The following is a 22160-nucleotide window of genomic DNA, read 5'->3' on the forward strand; positions in this document are numbered from 1 at the left end:
AGGTGGATTTCCTTCCTTCATTATTTTATTCCATTGATCAACAAACATTTATTGAGGGCTCTCTTTGGGAAGATGCTGCTGGATGTGCTGACAGATGGACAGGGTCCTGTGGAGAGGAGTTTGTGGTGGTCTGGGAAAACAAGTGGTCTCATACAGCAGGTCACAGCCTCATTGCAAGATGTGACTTAAACTTCAGCAAGGATCATTGTCTTGCCTGAGGGTTGCAGCCCTGGGCAAGTTCACTATGGATTCAGTGAGACCAAGAAATGACAATGGAACAGTTCTGGGGTTAAAAGCGTTTATATCCAGTTTTATTCTCCTGCTGGTAGGTCAAGCACTAGAATCATGTCTGCATCCAGCACTCTGCAGGTCCGTAATCCACCTCCATCTCTGCCTCCATGCAGAGCACTGGGCAGAGCTCTTTATATAGTGACTCAGTCAGTAATAACTTACTGCCAAGGGTGTGGAAGCAGTAGCCTAGCAGCAGGCCACTTACATCACCAAGAAGTTTAGGGTCACGTGAGGATCCTGGCCATAGGAACTTCCATTTTTCCCACAATCATCTATGCCATTAAACTAATGTCGGTAATTTGGATACAGTGGTTTTTCCCACCTTCCTTTATATTTGTTATGTAAATTTAAAAAACAGTTGTATAGAATATATCAGCATAAAGGCTTCATGTCTAATTTTATGTTTGTATATAATAGTTAATGTTATGATGAAAATAATAGGTCTTTGGGATACCCTCCTGTGGGGAAAGTTGGGGTTCCTATGGCCAGGATCCTCACCTGACCCTAAACTACTTGATGATGTAAGTGGCCTGCTGCTAGGCTCCTGCTTCCACACCCATAGGCAATAAGCTATTATTGACTGAGTCACTATATAAAGAGCTCTGCCCAGTGCTCTGCAGAGGCAGAGATGAAGGAGGATTACGGACCTGCAGCCTGTTGGATGCAGATGTAATTCTAGTGCTCGACCTATCACTGGGAGAACAAGCCTGGAAAGAAACCCTTTCACCCCAGGAACATTCCATTGTCATTCCTCAGTCTCACTGAATCCATAGTGAATTTGCCTGGGGGTGAAACCTATTGGCAAGACACTTCTCCTACTGCCTTTCACATGAACTACTTCAGCAGTTTCAGGGCACTCCCCTAACAACACAGGTGCGCACATGGACCCAGTGCGCACACACATGCACCCAGCATGTGCACACTCCAAAGGTGCACTAATGTTTCCAGCACTTTTCAGAGGCTGAACCTACTGGTGAGAGCGGTGTGGGCCTGAGAACTGAGTAGCAGACAGCTGCAGCAGGTGCCGCCCCACACTGGCCCGCCGACCTGGCGGGAACCCTGTGCAGTGCCCACCTGAGCTGGGACCGCACAGTGGGATGCCGGCTCCCTTCATTTCTGCTCCTAGGGAAAGCTCACGTTGGTGTTTGCCTTGTCGCACCCACACTGGCAGAGAGCACAGGGAAGTAAAGGAAATGCAGGAAAGGAGAGGAGGGCAAGAGCGAAGGGCAGGAGCGAGACCTGGGGAGGTAGAGGAAGGGCGGCGGAGCCCAGTGCAATAAGGGCAGACGGGACTGGCAGGTGCCTTGTGGAGATGAAAGCAGTGGGAAAGCAGATGGGGTTTGGTTTTTATAGCTTAAGAGGGCAAAAGTAGAACCTGTGGGTGGAAGTTTTAGGGACTCAGATATTTGGCTTAAAAACTCCCCAAATGAACAAAACTGTCCACAGGTAATGAGCCACCTTTTTGAGGGACAGTATCTCTGAAAGTGTTCATACGGGGGGGTGACAGAGCCCGAGGGTCCTGTGGGGAGGGTCCCTGCACACACGCCGCCCCTGAGTCATCCTCCTGACCGCAGCGCCTTCACCTGTGCAGGCTTTATCCTTTGAGGAGGGAGGTGAGCTTTTCTAAAGCAGAACACCATTGGCATGACATTTACCCTGGGGAATTAGGTCCCACACATCCTTTTAGGGTTCTGTCGTTTGCAAATCTGAGGTCTAACTATATGCCAAGGAGGGGAGATTCATGTGGCCATCTTAACTGCTTCCCCACAGGGCAGGAGCATGTGGGATCTGAGACGGGTGGTGATTTTGAGGGGCTGGTGTATTCTTCCTGCTTCCCCTGCCCCTGCACCTTTCAGGGATTTTGCAGCCCAGCCCTTAGCAGCCACCATGGTTACAGAGGGGAGAGGATGGCAGGGTGAGGGAGAGGCTAGGCTCACTCAGGAGAGATGGAGAGCTTTTAGGAAGGGTCAGATTCTGGATCCTGGGGTACAAAGGGCATGGGAATCAGAGGCACCCCAGAAGACGGGAGCTGAGACCACATGGATCTGCATGCTTTCTCCAGGTGGAGCCTGAAAGCTAGCACACCTCAGCACTGTCCACACCTGATACAGACCAGGAGCCCCAACTCCATGATGCTTGCATGGGTGGGTGCCTGGAGTCCTGGCCTGGCTGGGGAACAGCAGAAAGTTCCCTCGGGGCCAGGCCAGGGAAGACCTGGTGCTGCCAGCAACAGTGGGGTAAAAACTCCATGCAGGAATGGTGGGGAAAATGCAGCATGGCCTTCTTAGACTGACTTCCAAAGGCCAAAGTCAGTGGGTATCTTGGGGAAGGCCTTGGTGGGGCATGACCCCTGGTAGTCAGGCTATGTCCCCTAGTGCCTCGGTGCATTAGCCCTTGGAATGCCTGGAGCAAAATCTTGGGGCATAAGGTTGAGGAGACCACTCAATGGAAGGGTTGTACACTGAGAGGTTTAACAGCTGTCCTTCTTTACTGTTATGTATAGTTTACCACCCCCGGCCCCCCCATTCTCCCCACACACTGCAGGGAAGGAGAAGCTCTCCTCCTTGCCTGCTCAAGTCTGTGGGCTGAGATTTAAATTTGCTCTGGGTTTGGGGTGGTTGGGGCCTGTGTGGTTTCAACCTTGGCCTCTCTGAGGCTTCAGGGAAGGAGTCCTCTCAGGGCTGCGCTTTCCTCAGGGTGTGATGAAAGAAGACTCCTCAGAAGGAGCCAGGTGTTTGCAACTAACTGTTCTTGTGAGGTGGCTCCAACCCCTTTGTAGAAACTGAGATTTTTGTAGCAAGGAACAGGAGTCCCCAAGAGGAAGGTGGTAGAGAAGAGAGCGAAGCTGCACAATGTTTTCTTTACAGAGAAGTCAGAGCCAGAGAGGCCTGAGGGGCAGCAGCCCTCAGATTTAGGGCAGATCACGGCCTGAGGCTTGTCCCTGGGCTGGGAACACGCCAGGTGCAGCTGCCTGGAGAAAGGCCACTTGCTCTGAGATCAAAGGCACCAAAGGAAAGCTACAGTGTCATTGGGAGTCCAGGTCCAGGCAGGCTCGCTCCCCCTGGGAGAGGGGCAGCTTCAGGGGTCATGCTGCCTTCTCCGTGTAGAGCAGAAAGCGTGGACTTGCGGGTGTGAGGAGAAGGAGAACTTTCCTTTGAGGAAATGGAACTGGTTTTAGGTTCCTAGTTGGGAAAAAGCCTACAATGGCACTGGCTTGGTGCCAGGGGCCAGCGTGGCCAGAGCTGCCGGGAGCTGCAGGGCACCAGGCCGGCGAAGGTGCCCCATTTGCATCTTTAAACCTGTTCCCAGAAAGCCTGTCTGGACATGAGACCCTTGAACCACCTCACTGTAATCCTGATTTTACACATGAAGACAGATGTGTAGCAGGGTGGTTTGTACTTGTGGGGTTTTTTTTATTATTATTAAAGTATCATTGACATACAATCTTATGAAAGTTTCACATGAACAACACCGTAGTTTCAACATTCACCCATATTATCAAGTCCTTACTCCTCCCATGTGGGGTGGCTTTAACCAGAGTCTGTCCTTGGCCATGAGGTAATGGCTCTTAGAATACTTCATCTTAACACCCTCAGTTCATGCCAGGCCTGTCCTCTGTCCTCTGACAATGAATGGAGACACACCAGGACATGTGGGGGTGTGGAGCTGTGTGCACGCAACTCAAGAAGGGGGCACACTGGTAGACAAGCTGTGCACACAAACAGATGGGTCATGAACTCTGAGCTCATAGGAATGATCTCCTGTTTTCTGAATCTTGATCCTGAAAGTCAGTAAATCAAGGGCATGTGGGAAGACCCTGAGCCCTGGAAGGGGCCACATGCCACCTGACAGACCCAGCTAATGATTTAGTTATTGGAGACATCCCCAACCCTGCAGAAGTTTCTCTGCAGAGTCCACACTGGGCCAAATTTTGCCAAGCAGGCCTGGCCAGGAGCCATGGTAGACTATGGTAGAAGCCAGCCAGTCCATCCTGCTAACCACAGGGACCACGCCTTTCTCTGTGTGGGCTAAATGTGGGTTTAGAGAAACTAAGATTAGAACAAGAAAGTGTCATGTTTGGAATGCACATTGCCTGACCTGAACCACAGACAAGAGCAGGGCCGTGCCTGCTGTGGCTATTCTCGTAAGCAGAGCATCAGAAGGCTGTTTCTCCCATCAGAAGGCTCAGGAGGGACCGTCTGAAGCCCTTGAAGTCAGCAGAACCAGCTTTTGCAGTCCCTCTGCACAAGCTTGTGCAGTAGAGCCTAGGAACTGGGTGAGCCTCCCCTGAGAGTTCTGGGAGGTGGCACCACCTGGCCTCCTCTGCAACCAGCTGTGGGCAGGGGGTGGCTGTGCCTGCTCAGACACCCCCAACTCCAAGCACCATTCCTTTTGAATGAGCACCCTGTTTGAGATGGCACTTCCACATTCTCCTTTTGCTTCATTCCCCCTTAAAATAGGCCAGGGTGGTCCTGGAATCTGTGAAGAAAAGGACACGCTGGGCTGGAGGCCGCTGAGTCAACGGGATCAGCCACTACAGTGAAAGCTCCTTTTTTGGAAGGCAGGCAGTCACTCTCCAGGACTGCTGAACCCTTGGGAAGTGACGCAAGCCTGAAGCCAGAGAGGGGCGGGCACCAGCGTTCCTCCAAAGGTGCAGAAAGTGGCTCTGGGCCCAGTACGCGGAGCGGGACGGTGGCCAGGCTCCTGGGCGCCATGCCAGGCCTTTGGGCAGAGCCCCTTATATAGGAAACCTTCCACAAAGGACAGCAGGAGACTGCGCTTGAGCGATCTCTGTGTACTGTCCTGCCAGCAGCCATGCCTTATTCTAGAAGCATGAGCAGAAGCCAGGTGGGAGGGGCGATGCTAAAAACGCCTCCCCCGCGGTTAGAGGTGGCTAGGAGGACGCTGCTGGGCTCCCACGCGCTCTTGCTCCTTCCGGACGCCGCTGCTTCCTGGCTGCTTCTCCAAGTAGGCGGCTCGCCAGCCCAGGGGAGGGCTTGGCAGCGGGCAGGCACTGCAGGGGTATCCTGTGCCTCTCGGTCTGGACAGCCTGCAAGTCTTTTCCCTGTTCACCAGGACAGGATAAAGGCCTCTGCCACCACATTTCGTAATAAGAAAACCACACTTTGGAACCAAAGCAGATGGGTCTGCTGGCATCCATGGGGTGGGGTTTCATCCTTCCCTGTCTGCAGGACTGAGCAGGTGTCCCCCGGCTGCCTGCTGTGGGGCTGGCTTGTGCTTCCCCATGAGGAGGGCCTGCCTGAGGATGGCCAGCCCAGAGGAAAGCAGGACCACAGGAGACAGAGACGACACTGGCCTGCAGCAGGGCCTCTGCAGCTCTGCTCCTGCCCCTCGGCATCTGCCAGCCCGAGTCAGAGCCGTGTCATCTGCAGCCAAGTGACACGAGGGGCTGAAGACACAGTCCACTAAGTACCCTGCATCAGTCGAGGTCTCAAGCACTTTTTTTTTAATTTAAGAAAAAGGCTGAAAGTGCTGCTTGAAGATCCCCCAAAACTTCAGATCCCTAAGTTTCTGGGTCCCTTTGGGCCAAATTAAAAAAAACCTATGGTCATATTTGATAGCTCGTTGGCTCATGGCACCAACTACTAATAAAGACTTAAAAGTGATCATACTGCTTTTTCTTATTTCTGAGTTTTGCCTCTGAATGAAAATTTTGTTTGATTTTTGGGAAGAGACACAAAGAAGTATTCCACATATTAAAGTAGTCTGGTGATTGGTTTATTGCAGGAGGTGAGCAGCCAGGAACGTAATGCATGCGCACCACCCCTCAGTCACCCCAGCCACCCATCATTCGTCCCCTTCCTCCCCGAGGGCAACCCCCACACGTCTCCCGCCTTTGGCTATCCCACTGCACAGCCCCCACTTCATGTGCCATCAGCCCCTTTACTGTCACCTGGGTACCACTCCTGAGCAGAAGTGACTAGAAACCTAATGAGCCCGTGGTTAAGAACAAGAGCATCTTCAAAGCTCAGCATTTGGGAGGGGACGTTTGGGTCAAAAGCCAGGTGATCCCCCCGCACTGTGCATCTCTATCCACACCTGAACCCTCATATGGAGCGTAACTTGGGAGAAGTCCGCTCTTCCATGTCGCCCAGCATCCAGAGCATGTACGTGCCTGTGTAAATGAGAAACTGTCCAGTCACCTGAGCAGTGTGGGACAGGAACCGCAGCAGGCTCCTGCAACAGAAGGGGCAAGGGCATGTGTCAGGCTTGGAGCTCTGAGCCAGGGAGGAGCAGACAGTGCGGGGAGTCTTTACCACACTCCACCCCAACCTGCGGGGAGCAGGCAGTGCTCACACTGAATGCTCTGAAGACACCTGGGACTCTGCTAGCCACTTCCAGACATGCCTGTTGTTCAGTCCCTAGAAAGTGCTGAGTAGGCAGACTGTGCTCCTGAGAGTAACATGATGCCCCGTACTTTGGTCACTGGCTTATTTTGGTGTTCTTGGGTGTGCAGAGCTACTGAATCAGTCAAACCAGGTGTGAAAGGAGAAATCAGGCTGAAGGAGAGTCCTACAGAAATCGCAATCACGATCCGAGGACCCAGTTTGCTTAGGGAGGCTGGGACATCCCAACCTGGCCCTGTTGTGGCATCAAAGTCCTTTGGCTAAGTTTGGTAATTTAGACTAAAAATGTAAGTCCAACTCAAATTCTTCTCTATTGAGTCCAAAGCTAAAGGATTTCATTCCAGTTCTGAAGGTCTGCCACTTCATAAGGACAGTCAAACCCAAGTGCCATCTGGGTCAGTCGGGAGAGGCCCCTGCTCCTGGGGTTCCACAAGAGGCCCTGGCAGGTGACGCCTTCGATTTGGGAGGCTTTGTGACTCTGGTGACTGCTTGTGGAGCCATCAGACTTAGCATATGGTAAAAATTAGTGACAAGAAGGCTGAATTTGTCTTTTAAGAAATATTTTGTTGAGTTAGGATTTCTTCATTTTTTTTCTAAGTTGTTATAACTCTCCTGTTTCACTTTAAAAGTCAAGCAATCAAGGTATTTTCTCCCATCTGAGCAAAAAGAGGAAGGTCTCCTAGGGGTCAAGATTTCAACACTAGGATAGTAACAGCTGTCTAGGAGTTAGGTGTTGATGGTTCTAAGTGGGACACGGAGGCCACCCAGAAGCCACTGCCCAGCCACCCTTGTGCAGGGTCTGGAGACCATCAGAGGAGGGCAGTCTCATTTCAAAGCATTTCCCTCCTGACACTACACTCAGGGAAGTTTACCTCCTTTTGGGGTCAGTGGAGAGAAGGAGCCAGCACCCTCAGAGAACAGGCAGGCCCCCAACTGGAGGGGCTATGTAGAGAGCACGAAATGTCAGCAGGTGCAACTTCTATAGACTAGCTTCTAAAGATGTGTCTCAATCTCATCTTCCATCTGTCCCTCCACAGAGAAATAGCTCTTTAGAGGATCAATAACAAATTTACTAGAGGGCTAGGAGCAGGTATATTTGGAGCCTGTGCAATCATAAAGAACTTGGAAGCAACCTTCTCATTTTAAAATTGAGGAAACCCAGGCTCAGAGAAGTTAAGTAGCATGTTGAAGGTCACACAGCTGGTTGCTTTGGGGCAAGGCTGGGAGGGACTTCAGGTGTCACTCTCAGTCCAGGACTTGTGGCAGGGTGTCCATCCCATTTATACCCAGGGAGCGTTCTTGGTGAACACACAGAATTCGTTCAAATGGGTTTGGAGATTGGTCTTCTGTGGGCTCCCTTGTGAGGCTGTACAGCCAGCCTGGCCCAGCCTGTAGTGGTGGTGCCTGGGCAGTTTGTGGAGAAGGAACGTGCCTGTGTCATGTACCTGCTAGCTGCAAGTTAGCAGTGACACAGGAGACACACGCTGAAAAGTGAGCATGCAGCTCTGGGAGGCTTCTCTGTACAAGTCAGGGCAGTCTCCAGGGCTCCAGTTCTAGCTTAGATTTAAGCTAGAATTAGCTTAGAATTAAGGTTTTGAAATGCATAGCTCTGGTTTTTAAAAGAAATATGGTTCTTTATACTTACTTAGTTTTGTTTCTATTTAGTGTTTAATGGTCTTTGGAGAATAAAGTATTTTGGCTCAAAATTTTGTTTTCTGAGATAAGTCTGTTGTGGCATGAGAGTTAAACTACTGACATGAACTAGAGTGAACTCCAATAACTACCCGTCAGGTCAGGGTCCCCAGGGGGCTGGGCTCTGGGAGTGCAGAGCAGTAAGCTGGGGACAGGCTGTCTGGACCAGGCTGTGTGCAGTTTCCAGGCCCTGCCATTTGACCCCAAAGTCAGTTACCTCAGCAGAGCCTTGAGCCCCATACAACGGATGTCGTAGGACACTGAGTACATCTCATACATGGTAGCCTTCACGTTGAGGCAGCCGATGAAGTCCTTGGGATTCAGCTTGTACAAATTGAGGGTGACTCTTGCTATTCCTGATTTCTTTGGCTGCTGATGAGCTGAGATGTAGTTACTACCCTAGAACAATGAAGGGGGGAAGAGACTTTAGAAGCATCCCCACCTACAACATGCAAATTCTGTAATTCTGTTTTTTGCTAGTTTCAACTCTGTTGGCTTAAAATCTATTAGTGACTAAGCTGCTAATGACTTGAATGTTTTTAGCAGATCAGTATGCATAAACCATGTCCAAACCCCCAAAAAAGTATCCTTTCCAAAACTACTTACTGGCTCCGGAGCCTGGGGTTGGGACACACTCACACCAATCACTAAAGGCTACCCGTTTACTTGATTAACATGGACAGTCTCGTGACTATAACACAGTCTGCTTAAAGAGAGCCAGGCAGCACCATTTCTATTTTACAAGAGGCTCCTGAGCAGAAAGCTTCAGAAATACAGGGCTGGAGGAAGGGCTGGAGGAAGGGCTGGAGGGAGAGCTCTCCCAGGGCTTCCTATGTCCTAGTAACTGCCCTTGGTGGAAGCTGCCTTCCTGGGGACACTGAAAGCTGTTTGGTTGCAGCAGCCACCCTCAGGCTTCCTGAAGCATCAGCAGACCTTTCAAATTGGGAGAGAAAGTCAAAAACTCTGTAAATCCCCAGGGGTATAAAGAACTCTGGAACATAATGGTCCCACAAAAACTCTGAAAAAACAAGAAGAGAACATTGCTGTCCCAGGGTGCAATGCCAGGCCTGGAGGCTACTCTTCCTGCAGTTAGTCCACACAGGAATCCTGTGGTGATCATGGCCCAAATATACACAATCAATAGACTTACAACATCTCAAGAACGTCTGGGTTGAGAGCAGCTGAGGTTATAAATGTTAAATTCATCAATGACAATAATCTAGATATTTGACGTTAAGACATAAATGCCCCTAAAAGTACCCAAACACTTCTTGCTGAGCCACTCTTCTTTCCTACGCAGAACTTCCACACTGAGAGAACCTGGGTGTACCCCACTGCTTAATGCTGCTTCTCGGGGGCTACTACCTGTCCATCAGTTAGGAAACATTTTAAAAATTACGATGACAGAATCAAAAGAGGGTTTTTAACCTATAATCCTGCCAGAACTCTTCCCCATTGCCTCAGTTCCTTTCTGAAGTAAAAAGGTTTTTCTTAGTCCCCCAAACGTCTTCCTAGTCTTTGCTTTAAATCACAATCAAGATGCACTCACAAAGCTAATCCGCTGGTGACCTAACACAGGGTTTCAATAAACTACTGAGGAAGGGAGCCCCCTGGTGGCCATTTCTTGGCTGGACATTCTTACCTCTGGCAAAATTGGCCTCCCTGATAAAACCGCCTATAGGTGAACAGGGATCTACAATAGCTGTGAGGTGCCCATTCCACCCAGAAGGACAGTTGAAAGGTGTTAAGAGAAGAGTCCGTCCAAGCTCACAGGTCAAGCGGGAGTCACTAGAGGGAGAGGCCTTCGGTCTGCCCCTCACATGCCAGGGTCACTGGCATCCTTGGGCTCAGAGCCTTAGTGCCCAATCACCCAGGGCATAACTTGCACTACCTGTTACCCCACTCCTCCCTGGTAACCCAGAGTCTCATTTATGAAAATCAGCAAACAGAAAATACCCTTCCCTTATGAAACAGTTTCCAATCACTGCTGTAGCAAATTATGGCAGATTTAGGGGGTTAAAACACTAATTTAGACTCTTAAATTCAGGTAGTTGGGTGGACAAGCAGGGGTGGCTCCTTCTGGAGGCTGCAGGGGAGAGCCGGCTCCCTGGCCTTCGCCAGCTCCTAGTGGGCTGCACTCTAGGGCACCCAGCCCTTCTCACGTCCCTCCTCTGTCTCTGCTTGGGCCTCACTCCAAGCCTCCTGCAGCCCTCCTGTAAGGACCCCTGATGGACCTGTTAGGCAGAAAGACAGAAATGAGCAGGATGGAAAGGAGAAAGGGCCCCCCAAAGATGACTCAAGGAGTTGATCAGATAGAGCCAGAGAGCCAGAAATGACTCAGAGAAGTAATCAGTTGAAGCCACAGGGTCAGGAAATGTCCAGGGTCCCCCCAGATAGGAAACATCAGAGGCACAGGCCTAGCCCAGCCCATGTCCTCATTTCACCAATCAGAACAAGCCTAGAGGGCTAAGACCTGTCAATCAAGGGCTTCTCTGCCCTGCCAAAACCACATAAAAGAAGCCTCAGAATGAGTATCTGGGCCTGTCTCACCTTAGACAGGCCTGCTCTGCTAGCAGAGTGTATTAAAACTTACTTTGCTTTCTTGACTTTGGTCTCTCATCTCACTGTATCTGACTTCCCTGCGACACCAAGCCAAGTCCTTTCCTTCCCAACATATTTTGGTGCCGTGCCTCAGAGAAAGCAGTAGCAAGTCACTCTTACTTTTATTTTCTGTTGGGCAGCCATTCTGATCAAAAGTGGGCACAGGTTAGCCACACTAAAATGCCACTAGGCAGGCTGCCACTAGAAGACTCCTGTGACAGGATAAGATGGTCACAGATCAGGGACAGAAGCATTAGGCTCCCTGCCACCTGCAAGACATCTGCGCAACCAGGCACACAGTAAATCACACCCAAGTCCAATCCCTGGCCATCTCCCAAATAGGTTTTTTGCTGCCTGACACTATCTCCTTTCCAGCTTCTGTTTGGTTGAGCTACCTTCTGGCTCCCACAAAGACCTTCTGCTAGCCTTGATTTCCACTGTCTCCAGCTCTTGGGATCAACTCAGATCAGGGTGAGCCCCCTTTACCCTTCACTAGGAAGCCACAGGACTAATCCTCCATATCCCACTTGGAGACGTCTGAGGCGGGATGCGTTAAGGTCCTGGGCTGCCGGCTGTGCCAGGACCTCTGGGATAGACTCTGGGACGCTGGGCTCTCTAACCCACTCCGCAGGATTATGGTCTTTCAGTCCTCCATCCTGCTGCGAGAGACGTATGAAGCAGGAATATATTTCCAGTCATGGGACGCTGAAACCTCCGGGATAGACCCTGAGATGCTGGGCTCTCTAACCCATTCATTTCTTCCTAGATGGACAAGAGGAGTCCATTCTGGCTACCATGCCACTGGGCTGTATCCTCTCTCATTGGTCCCAGATAGATGCAGAGACACCTAAAAAGAAAAGACTAATATTCTTTTGCAACACAGCCTGGCCCCAATATCAGCTAGGGGACAGGAGCAGTGGTCACTTAACGGAACTCTTAACCCTAACACCCACAGGCAGCTTGACCTTTTCAGCAAAAAGCTGGGTAAATGGGCAGAGATCCCTATGTTCAGGCTTTCTTGTATCTTAAAAGCTGAGAGGATCTCTGCCGGGCTTGTAAGTTAAAAAGTCCTCCCAGAGGAACAACCTAAGACAGGCACAGTCTCAGGGGGCCATCTGGTGAGAAAATGGGGAGCAGCAGAGGTGAGGCTTAGAACCTCCCCCCTCATGTTCTGAGAGAAATCTTCTGCATACATGGATGTTTATTGCCCTTGTCTAGCTTGGATTAACACATAGTCTACAGGCACACACCTGATCATCTACATTTGCTCTCCTACAACACTAAACTCTGTTTTCTACCTTTATCTCGTATCTACCTACCACTTCAGCATTTTATTAAAAATAATAATAATAGAGAAATGTGGTATCCACATATAAATCAGGTTTAAAAATCAAATGAATATTCATATTTGAACTGACTGTGTATAGTTCATAATGCATTAACAAAACCGAAAGCTTCTGTGATGACTGCCCTTGCACTGTTCACCATGTAACTTATTCACTATGTAAGAATTTGTACTCCATGTAAGAATTTGTTCGTTATGCATCAGAAGATTGGAGACTGACGAAAATTGGGCTTGGGGTGGATTAATGATTGTGCATTGAGTATTGACCCCCCTATACAGAGATTTGTTGTGGTTAACAACTATTTGATCAATAAATATGAGAGATGCCCTCACAATATATATATATATATAAACACACTTCCAATTGTAAAATAAATAAGTAACCGGGATGTAATGTATAGCATAAGGAATATAGTCAAAATATTGTAACAACTTGGTATGGTGATACCTGGTACCTAGAAATATCATGTATATAAATGTTGAGTCGCTGTGTTGTACACCTGAAACTAATGTAATGCAATGCTGTTGTCAACTACCCTTCAATAAAAAAAAAAAAAAAAAAAAAAAGTTCAAACCATAAAAAAAAAAGTCCTCCCAGCCTTCCCTCTGCTCCACTGCCTGCTCTTCCTCCACCCCAGCACCCAGGACCACCTGAGGGCAAAGTGTCACAGGCAGCCCCACAGGGCCATCAAGAACAGAGTCCTGGGTACTCAAATGCACTCCCAAAGGCACCCGTTAAAGTTCTCCCATTAGTAGAAATGGCAGGTGGAGAATTTGGCACAGTGCTGGTCCACAAACCTTTTTCACTAACTGAATTAAAACAGCTTAAAACTGATTTTGGCAGCTTTACTTCCAATCCAGATAACCATATTGATCAATTCCAGCACATCAGTCTAGTTTATGACCTCAGCTAGAAAGATGTCATGATAATCCTGGGACAGACACTCTCTGACCCTGACCAAGAAAGAGTTATTAAAGAAACCCATAAATTTGCCAGTAGCCTCTACTTATCAGATACTAAATTTCCTACTGGGGAAACAGCTGTTCCCTCTACAGACCCTAATTGGGATTATAATGATAAAGACGATATATGAGGAAGAAACCACTTCCTCTTTGGCTTAAAGACAGGGCTAAAGAATGTCAGGCAAAAAGTGATTAACTATTCAAAAGTTGCTGCCATTAGTCAGGGGCCAGAGGAAAATCCTGTCACTTTCTTAGAAAGACTGGGAGACACCCTCACTAAATACACTAATCTAGATTTAAACACATCTGAGGGACAAGAGGCAAATTTCTCTCACAGTCATCATCTGACATCAGGAGAAAATTACAAAACCAGATCCCAACAAACCCTAATAGCAGTGCAGACAAGCTCCTGCCCACGGCCAGTACTGTGCTCTGTGGGCCTGATCAGGAAGAAGAGGCCCAGGCTCAGGAAAAGGACAGGAGGAAGGAGAGCCGACATGCTCAGCTACCAGCTGCCCTAGCGGCTCAGTCCATGCGCAGAGGCCCACCAGGGCCTGACCAGGATTCTAAGAGAGATAGTAAGTGTTACATCTGTCATGAGACCGGGCATTGGGCTAAGAGCTGTGTCCTAATAGAGATAAACCTCCACAATTTCCCTGCTACAAATGTAAGGAAATGGGTCACTGGGCTTCCCTTTGCCCCATGGGCCACAGGACCCCCTGGGCCATCAGAGTTGCCCATGGTCCTTGAGCTCCTTTCACAGGAATGGAGGCCCTGGCCCGTTGGCCCCAATCTGTGACAGCGACATCACTGGACTAGAGCCTAGGGTAACCATGGACGTGGCAGGTAGGACAATTTTCTTTTTAATTGACACTGGGGCCTCCTACTCTGTCCTCAGTTCCTAGTCCAGACCCCTATCCTCTTGAACTTGTGTAGCACTTGGAGTGACAGGGACCCTACTGCTCGGCCCTTCACTCCTCCCTTAGGATGTCTCCTCCACAGCCATTATTTTACACACCATTTTTAGTTGTAAAAGAATGCTCTATTTCCCTCTTGGGGTGATACATACTAGAAAAATTACACACCAAGATGATTTTTAACTTTCCCCATCTAGTCAAACCCCTCTCCAACTTCTGGTCATTCCCAAAACCCCCTCGTCAGCTTTTCAGACTGGGAACAGTCCATGAATCCTGAGGTCTGGGCTAAGGGAATCCCAGGAAGGGCTAAGTAGGCCACCCCAGTGGTCCTCCAGCTCAAAGATCCATCTAAGTTCCCCAGCCAAAAACAGTATCCTATAAAGCCTGAGGCTTGTCGTAAAGGCCTCCAGCCTCTAATTTCCAAATACCTTAAACATGGGCTGCTAGTTCCAACTAATTCACTTTACAATACTCCAATCCTGGCGATCATAAAGAGCAACCAGACTTATCATCTAGTCCAGGATCTAAGAATTACCAGTGAGGCAGTTGTGCCTCTCCATCCGGGGTCCCTAACGCATGTACTCTATTAGGAGCTATTCCACCTGACACCTCGTGGCTTACAACTCTAGAACTCAAAGATGCTTTCTTCTGCATCCCCTTAGAAAACCAGTCACAGTCACTATTTGCTTTTGAATGGACCACTCCAGGAAACAGAGCTGGCCAGTTAACCTGGACTGTCCTCCCCCAGGGGTTTAGAGACAGTCCTCAACTACCTGGACAAGACTTGTCCCAAGACTGAACCCAGCTGCACCTGAACAATGGGGGTCCACTCATGCAATATGCAGATGATCTTTTAATCTGTTTCCCCACAAAACAAGACTTCATTAATCATACCATTCAGACCCTTAATTTTTTAGCTGAGCAGGGATATAAAGTTTCAAGGGCCAAAGCTCAGTTAGTAAAGTAAAAGTTCACTTACTTGGGAATAAATAATCCTTCTACCAGGGAAGAGAGGCCTTTCTCCAGACTGAGTTCAGGCCATTATTTCCCTTCCCCAACCTACTAACCACAAACAACTCAGGGTTTTCCTAGGACTAACATGATATTGCAGGTTATGGATCCCAAAACATGGTACAGCTCCTCTATGAAACCTTAAAAGGAAAGGATGCCTCTAAACCTTTAGACTGGGGACCATCACAACAAAAAGCTGTAGATCTGCTTAAAGACCTGTTAACATGGGCCCCTGCCCCAGGACTCCCAAACCCAGCCAGGCTATCCCAACTGTACTCCCATGAAAGACAAGGAGTGGCCCTTGGAGTTCTAACTCAAAAATTAGGCCAAACTCACCCACTTATATTCCATCAAAACCAATTTCTACCTCAAAAACCAAGCAGGCTTTTCTTATGCAGATTAAACACTTATTTGTGCCTCCCAGCTAACTGGACCGGGACCTGTACCCTAGTCCATTGGCCCCAGACACTGACATAGTCCCCAGTAACCAATCACTGGCCATTCCTCTGCCCTCTCACATAAGAGCTAAGTGAGCTATACAGTTCATTCCTCTCTTAATAGGCTTAGGAATCACCACAGCACTAAGCTCTGGCATAGCTGGACTATCTCGCTGTCCTATTACCAAAGCCTATCCAAAGATTTTTCTGACAGCCTAGAAGAAATTGCTCAAAGTGTTATAACTGTTCAAAATCACATAGACTCCTTAGCAGCAGTCACACTTCAAAACAGAAGAGGACTGGACCTCTTGACAGCTGAAAAGGGAGGCCTATGCTTCTTTCTAGATGAGAAATATTGTTTTTATGCTAACCAGTCTGGCCGAGTTAGAGATACTGTCCAGAAGCTTTCTGAACGTGCCTCAGAATCCAACAACAACTATCAGAATACTGGGGCAACTAGTCCCAAATTTGGAGCTGGGCATCCTGGTTGCTTCCCTTAACAGGACCCTTGCTGATGCTTCTCCTAGCCCTACTATTTGGACCATGCTTACTAAATCTCTTAATTAAATTTGTTTCTTCCAGACTAAAGTCCATCAAGGCCAAAGTCTCATTGTCATGAGGATTCAAGCCCTTGCCAACTGATGAATCAGCTGTCTTCCTGGGACCCCTAGATGGACACCCTTACTGTCCTACTCTCCACCATCCTGATAGTCAGCAAGCAGAAGGACCCAAATGACCACACCGTCCATCCCTAACAGGAAGCAGCCAGAGTGGTCATTGCCCCTCATCCCAATGATTTGGGTCCCAACTGCTTGAGGGGGAAATGTTAGGCAGTAAGACAGAAATGAGCAGGATGGAAAGGAGAAAGGGCCCTCCAAAGATGACTCAGGGAGTTGATCAAATAGAGCTAGAAAGCCAGAAATGACTCAGAGATTTAATCAGATGAAGCCACAGGGTCCAAGAGTGACTCAGGAAATGTCCAGGGTCCCTCCAGATAAGAAACATCAGAGGCACAAGCCCAGCCCAGCCCATGTCCTCATTTCACCAATCAGAACAAGCCTAGAGAGCTGACCGTTGTCAATCAAGGACCTCTCTGCCCTGACAAAACCACATAAAGGAGCCTCAGAATGAGCATCCACACCTGCCTGTCTCACCTTAGCAGGCCCACTCTGCTACTCTGTGCAGAGTGTATTAAAATTTACTTTGCTTTCTTGACTTTGGTCTTATCTCACTGTATCTGACTTTCCTGCCCGAGCCAAGTCCTTTCCTTCCCAACAGAGCTGGCCCACAGGGTTCTCTGGGATCACCTCCCAGCCTCAAGATTCTCAACTGAATCACTTCTGCCATGTCCATTTGCCACACAAAGTGGCCCAGTCACAGGGCAGGGGTATTAAGACATCTTTGGGAGGCTGCTGTTCTGACAGCAGCTTTCTCACAAGCAGTACAGCCTAAGGCTATTTTTAAAAAGATGGACCTAATTCACCCCACAAATTTCTTACCTACTGATTTTATCTCCTCACCTGGTTTAAAGATTTTTCCATTTAAAATTTTACATTTTTTAATAATTGGTCTGTAGCCTTTCTGTTCCAGTTAGAAAAATGAAGTATTTGATGTGTACAGGAGTATACATACAATGCACGTAAAAACAAGGACCATGATGGGTGTGCCCACCAGTCTACGTAGAGCAGCCCACAGTCCCCAGGGTACCTCTCCCATTACACCCCACTGCCCCTCAGGAGGAAACCACCCAAGCTGTGCATCAGTGCCTGACTTTCCTTTACTGTTGGCACATGTGTGTTTCAAGCATTACACTGCTGATTTTGCACATTGTTAAATTATCTGTAAATGAATAATTGCAGAGATTCTCAAAGTGTAGTTTGGAAACACCTGGGAAATCGTGAGACCCTTTCAGGAGGTTGAGAGATCAAACTATTCCCACAATAAGCATTAAGATACAATTTGCCTTTTTTGTTCTCGTTCTCTCTGATTACACATCTGACAAAATTGCAGAACTGAGTGAACCAACATTTCCTAAATGATCAATGCATGATGTCACAAGCCATCTCTGGGAAAAAGATCCATCCAAAGTGCAGGGCAAACCAAGGGGCTCCAGTGTCACAGGGGAGGCAGCCCTGCAGGCGTCCTGCAGAGTCTGCACTGCAGCCTTTACGGAACCACCACAGCTGAGTTGAGTGAGGTAGCGAGGACGATACCCTCAATTGTCTGAAAACACCATTAAAATACTCTTCCCACTTCCAACTACGTATCTATGCAAGGTCATATTTTCTTCACGTACTTCCACCAAAAAATGAATTACAATAGGCTGAATACAAAAGCAGATATGAGAATAGTAGCTCCTATACTATTAGGCTAGGCATTAAAAATATTTGCAACAATGTAAGAAAATATCACTCTTCATTAAACATTTTCACTTTGGAAAACAGTTATTTTTCATAAAAATGTGTGATTTTAGTTAAGGAGATATGGGTTATTATTTTTAATTATTTTAATTTAAAATATATTAAATAATGTGAAAATACATATTTTTATTTTTATATTAATATGTATATGTTATAAACATAATTTTAAATATAAACAAATATTTTTAAGTCTTCTCAATTTTAATTTCAAATATAGGAAATATCTGTATCTATAGTTCAGTTTCTCAGCCTTGGCACTGTGACATTATCTGGGTCAGATAATTCATTGTGGGGGCTGTGCTGTGCTATCATAGAATATTTAGCAGCATCTCTGGTTTCTACCCACTTGATGCCAGTAGTGCCCCTCATACCCCAGTCATAGCAACCAAAAATATCTTCACCCAAATGTCCCGTAGGGGATAAAAATGCCCCTAGTCAAGAACCTCTGATTGATGGACAGCTACATATGTTATTGATATAATCCTCATAAAAGCCATTTGGGGTCCTCATTATAATTTTTAAGAATGTAAAGGGGTGCAAGATCAAAGTTTGAGGATCATTTTCTTCATAGACTTAAAAGAATACTACGTCATTTTCACTCAACAGAGCTGATGAGATTTATTCACATAGATGCTTGTGGCTGGACTCTTCATGCACCGTCACAGTTGAAGAGTATTCTATTCAGTGAAGAGATACCAGTGCATTTATTTATGCACATTTACATAGGAGCACATGGCTGGTACCTGCATGCTGGATATATGTATAGAAATGGACTTGCTGGCTTGTAGGTGGTACTTCAACTTGATGGGATAAAGGCAAATTATTTTAAATAGCTGTTGTTTGGAGTGTAAGAGAGTTTACTGCTCTATATCTTAAAAATGGAAAAATATCAAAGTCTTATATCATCAAATCTAATGGTGTAAAAGAGTATCTTATTGTAGTCTTTAACTTAGGTTTCCCTATTCACCAATGAGGTTGAGCATTTTCTCTATGGTTTATTGTCCATTCTGCAGATGCCTCTCCCCATTTTTGCCCATTTTGTTATTAGATTGTCCATTGTTTCCATCACTGATTTGTGTGAGTTTTTAAATTTTTCAAAATACTAACCCCTTGTCAAGTCTTATTGAAAACATCTTTTCCTCACTGTGGCTTATTGTTTTACTTCCTTTATAGTATCTTTTCATGAAAAAAGAATTTAAAAATTCTTTTTTATTTTTCTACAATTTTTTACTAAGGTATTATTGATTTATACTCTTATGAAGGTTTCACATGAAAAAACAATGTGGTTACTACATTTACCCATATTATCAAGTCCCCACCCACACCCCAATGCAGTCACTGTCCATCAGTGTGGTAAGATGCCACAGATTCACTATTTGCCTTCTCTTTGCTACACTGTTTTCCACATGATCCCCCACACCACGTGTACTAAACATAATACTTCTCAATCCCCTTCTCCCTCCCTCCCCACCCGCCCTCTCACATCCCTCTCCTTTGGTAACCACTAGTTCCTTCTTGGAGTCTCTGAGTCTGCTGATATTTTGTTCCTTCAGTTTTGCTTCATTGTTATACTCCACAAATGAGGGAAATCACTTGGCACTTGCCTTTCTCTGCCTGGCTTATTTCACTGAGCATAATGTCCTCCAGTTCCATCCATGTTGTTGCAAATGGCAGGATTTGTTTCTTTCTTATGGCTGAATAGTATTCCATTGTATATATGTACCACATCTTCTTTATCCATTCATCTACTGATGGACACTTAGGTTGCTTCCATATCTTGGCTATGGTAAAAAGTGCTGTGATAAACATAGGGGTACATATGTCTTTTTGAATCTGACAAGTTGTATTCTTTGGGTAAATTCCAAGGAGTGGGATTCCTGGGTCAAATGGTATTTCTATTTTTAGTTTTTTGAGGAACCTCCATATTGCTTTCCATAATGGTTGAACTAGCTTACATTCCCATCAGCAGTGCAGGAGAGATCCCCTTTCTCCGCATCCTCACCAGCATTTGTTGTTCTTAGTCTTTTCAATGCTGGCCATCCTTACTGGTGTGAGGTGATATCTCACTGTGATTTTCATTTGCATTTCCCTGAAGATTAGTGATGTGAAGCATCTTTTCATGTGTCTGTTGGCCATCTGAATTTCTTCTTTGGAGAACTGTCTTTTCATATTCACTGCCCATTTGTTAACTGGGTTATTTGCTTTTTGGGTGTTGAGGTGTGTAAGTTCTTTATATATTTTGGATGTTAACCCCTTGTTGGATATGTCATTTACAAATATATTCTCCCATACTACAGGATGCCTTTTTGTTCTGTTGATGATGTCCTTTGCCGTACAGAAACTTTTTTGTTTGATGTGATCCCATAAGTTCATTTTTGCATGCATTCAGGAAGAAGTTGCTCATGCTTATATTCAGCAGATTTTTGCCTATGTTGTCTTCTAAGAGTTTTATGGTTTCATAAGTTACATTCAGGTCTTTGATCCATTTCAAGTTTACTTTTGTGTGTGGGGTTAAACAATGAACCAGTATCATTCTCTTGCATGTAGCTGTCCAGTTTTGCCAACACCAGCTGTTGAAGAGGCTGTCATTTCCCCATTGTATGTCCATGGCTCCTTTATCATATATTAATTGACCATATATGGTTGGGTTTATATCAGGGCTCTCTAGTCTGTTCCATTGGTCTATGGGTCTGTTCTTGTGCAAGTACCAAACTGTCTTGATTATTGTGGCTTTGTAGTAGAGCTTGAAGTTGGGGAGCATAATCCCTCCAGCTTTATTCTTCCTTCTCAGGATTGCTGTGGCTATTCAGCATCTTCTGTGGTTCCATATGAATTTTAGAATGATTTTCTCTAGTTCGTTGAAGAATGCTGTTAGTATTTTGATAGGGATTGCACTGAATCTGTAGATTGCTTTAGGCAGGATGGCCATTTTGACAATATTAATTCTTCCTATCCATGAGCATGGGATGTGTTTCCATTTATTGGTATCTTCTTTAATTTCTCTCTTGTAGTTTTCAGAATATAGGTCTTCCACTTCCTTGGTTAGGTTTATTCCTAGGTATTTTATTCTTTTTGATGCAATTGTGAATGGAATTGTTTTCCTGCTTTCTCTCTCTGCTAGTTCATTGCTAGTGTATAGGAATACCATAGATTTCTGTGAATTAATTTTGTATCCTGCAACTTTGCTGAATTCAGACATTAGATCTAGTAGTTTTTTATGTAGAATATCATGTCATCTGCAAACAGAGACAGTTTAACTTCTTCCTTGCCAATCTGGATGCCTTTTATTTCTTTGTGTTGTCTAATTGCCGTGGCTAGGACCTCCAGTACTATGTTGAATAAAAGTGGGGAGAGTGGGCATCCTTGTCTTGTTCCTGATCTTAAAGGAAAAGCTTTCAGCTTCTCACTGTTAAGTATGATGCTGGCTGTGGGTTTGTCATATACGGCCTTTATTATGTTGAGGTACTTGCTCTCTATACCCATTTTGTTTAGAGTTTTTATCATGAATGGATGTTGAATTTTGTCAAATGCTTTTTCACCATCTATAGAAATGATCATGTATTTTTTTGTCCTTCTTTTTGTTGATGTGGTGGATGATGTTGATGGATTTTTGAATGTTGTACAATCCTTGCATCCCTGCAATAAATCCTACTAGATCATGATGAATAATCTTTTTGATGTATTTTTGAATTCGGTTTGCTAATATTTTGTTGAGTATTTTTGCATCTATGTTCATCAGAGATAGTGGTCTGTAATTTTCTTTTTTTGTGGTGTCTTTGCCTGGTTTTGGTATTAGAGTGATGCTGGCCTCATATAATGAGTTTGGAAGTATTCCCTCTTCTTCTACTCTTTGGAAAACTTTAAGGAGGATGGTTATTAGGTCTTCACTAATTGTTCGATAAAATTCAGCGGTGAAGCCATCTGGTCCAGGTGTTTTGTTCTTAGGTAGTTTTTTGATTACCAGTTTAATTTCATTGCTGGTAATTGGTCTTTTCAGATTTTCTGTTTCTTTCTGGGTCAGCCTTAGAAGGTTGTATTTTTCTAGAAAGTTGTCCATTTCTTCTAGGTTATCCAGTTTGTTAGCATATAATTTTTCATAGTATTCTCTAATATTT

At 46.2% G+C, this 22160-nt stretch overlaps 1 protein-coding gene across 1 annotated transcript in view; it reads right to left on the reverse strand.

Moving 5' to 3' along the window:
• Positions 1-6014: 6014 nt before the first annotated feature.
• CIDEA (cell death inducing DFFA like effector a) overlaps positions 6015-22160 on the reverse strand; it is a 29758-nt gene continuing 13612 nt past the window's right edge. The window contains exons 4-5 of the mRNA XM_036932712.2: positions 8569-8750; positions 6015-6489 (exon numbers count right to left, since the gene is read on the reverse strand). Coding sequence (XP_036788607.1) covers positions 6360-6489; positions 8569-8750 — 312 coding nt within the window. The 3' untranslated portion in view covers positions 6015-6359. The remainder of the gene's footprint in view (positions 6490-8568; positions 8751-22160) is intronic.

This window comes from Manis pentadactyla, chromosome 6 (genome assembly GCF_030020395.1).
Source record: "Manis pentadactyla isolate mManPen7 chromosome 6, mManPen7.hap1, whole genome shotgun sequence".
NCBI classification, from domain to species: domain Eukaryota; kingdom Metazoa; phylum Chordata; class Mammalia; order Pholidota; family Manidae; genus Manis; species Manis pentadactyla.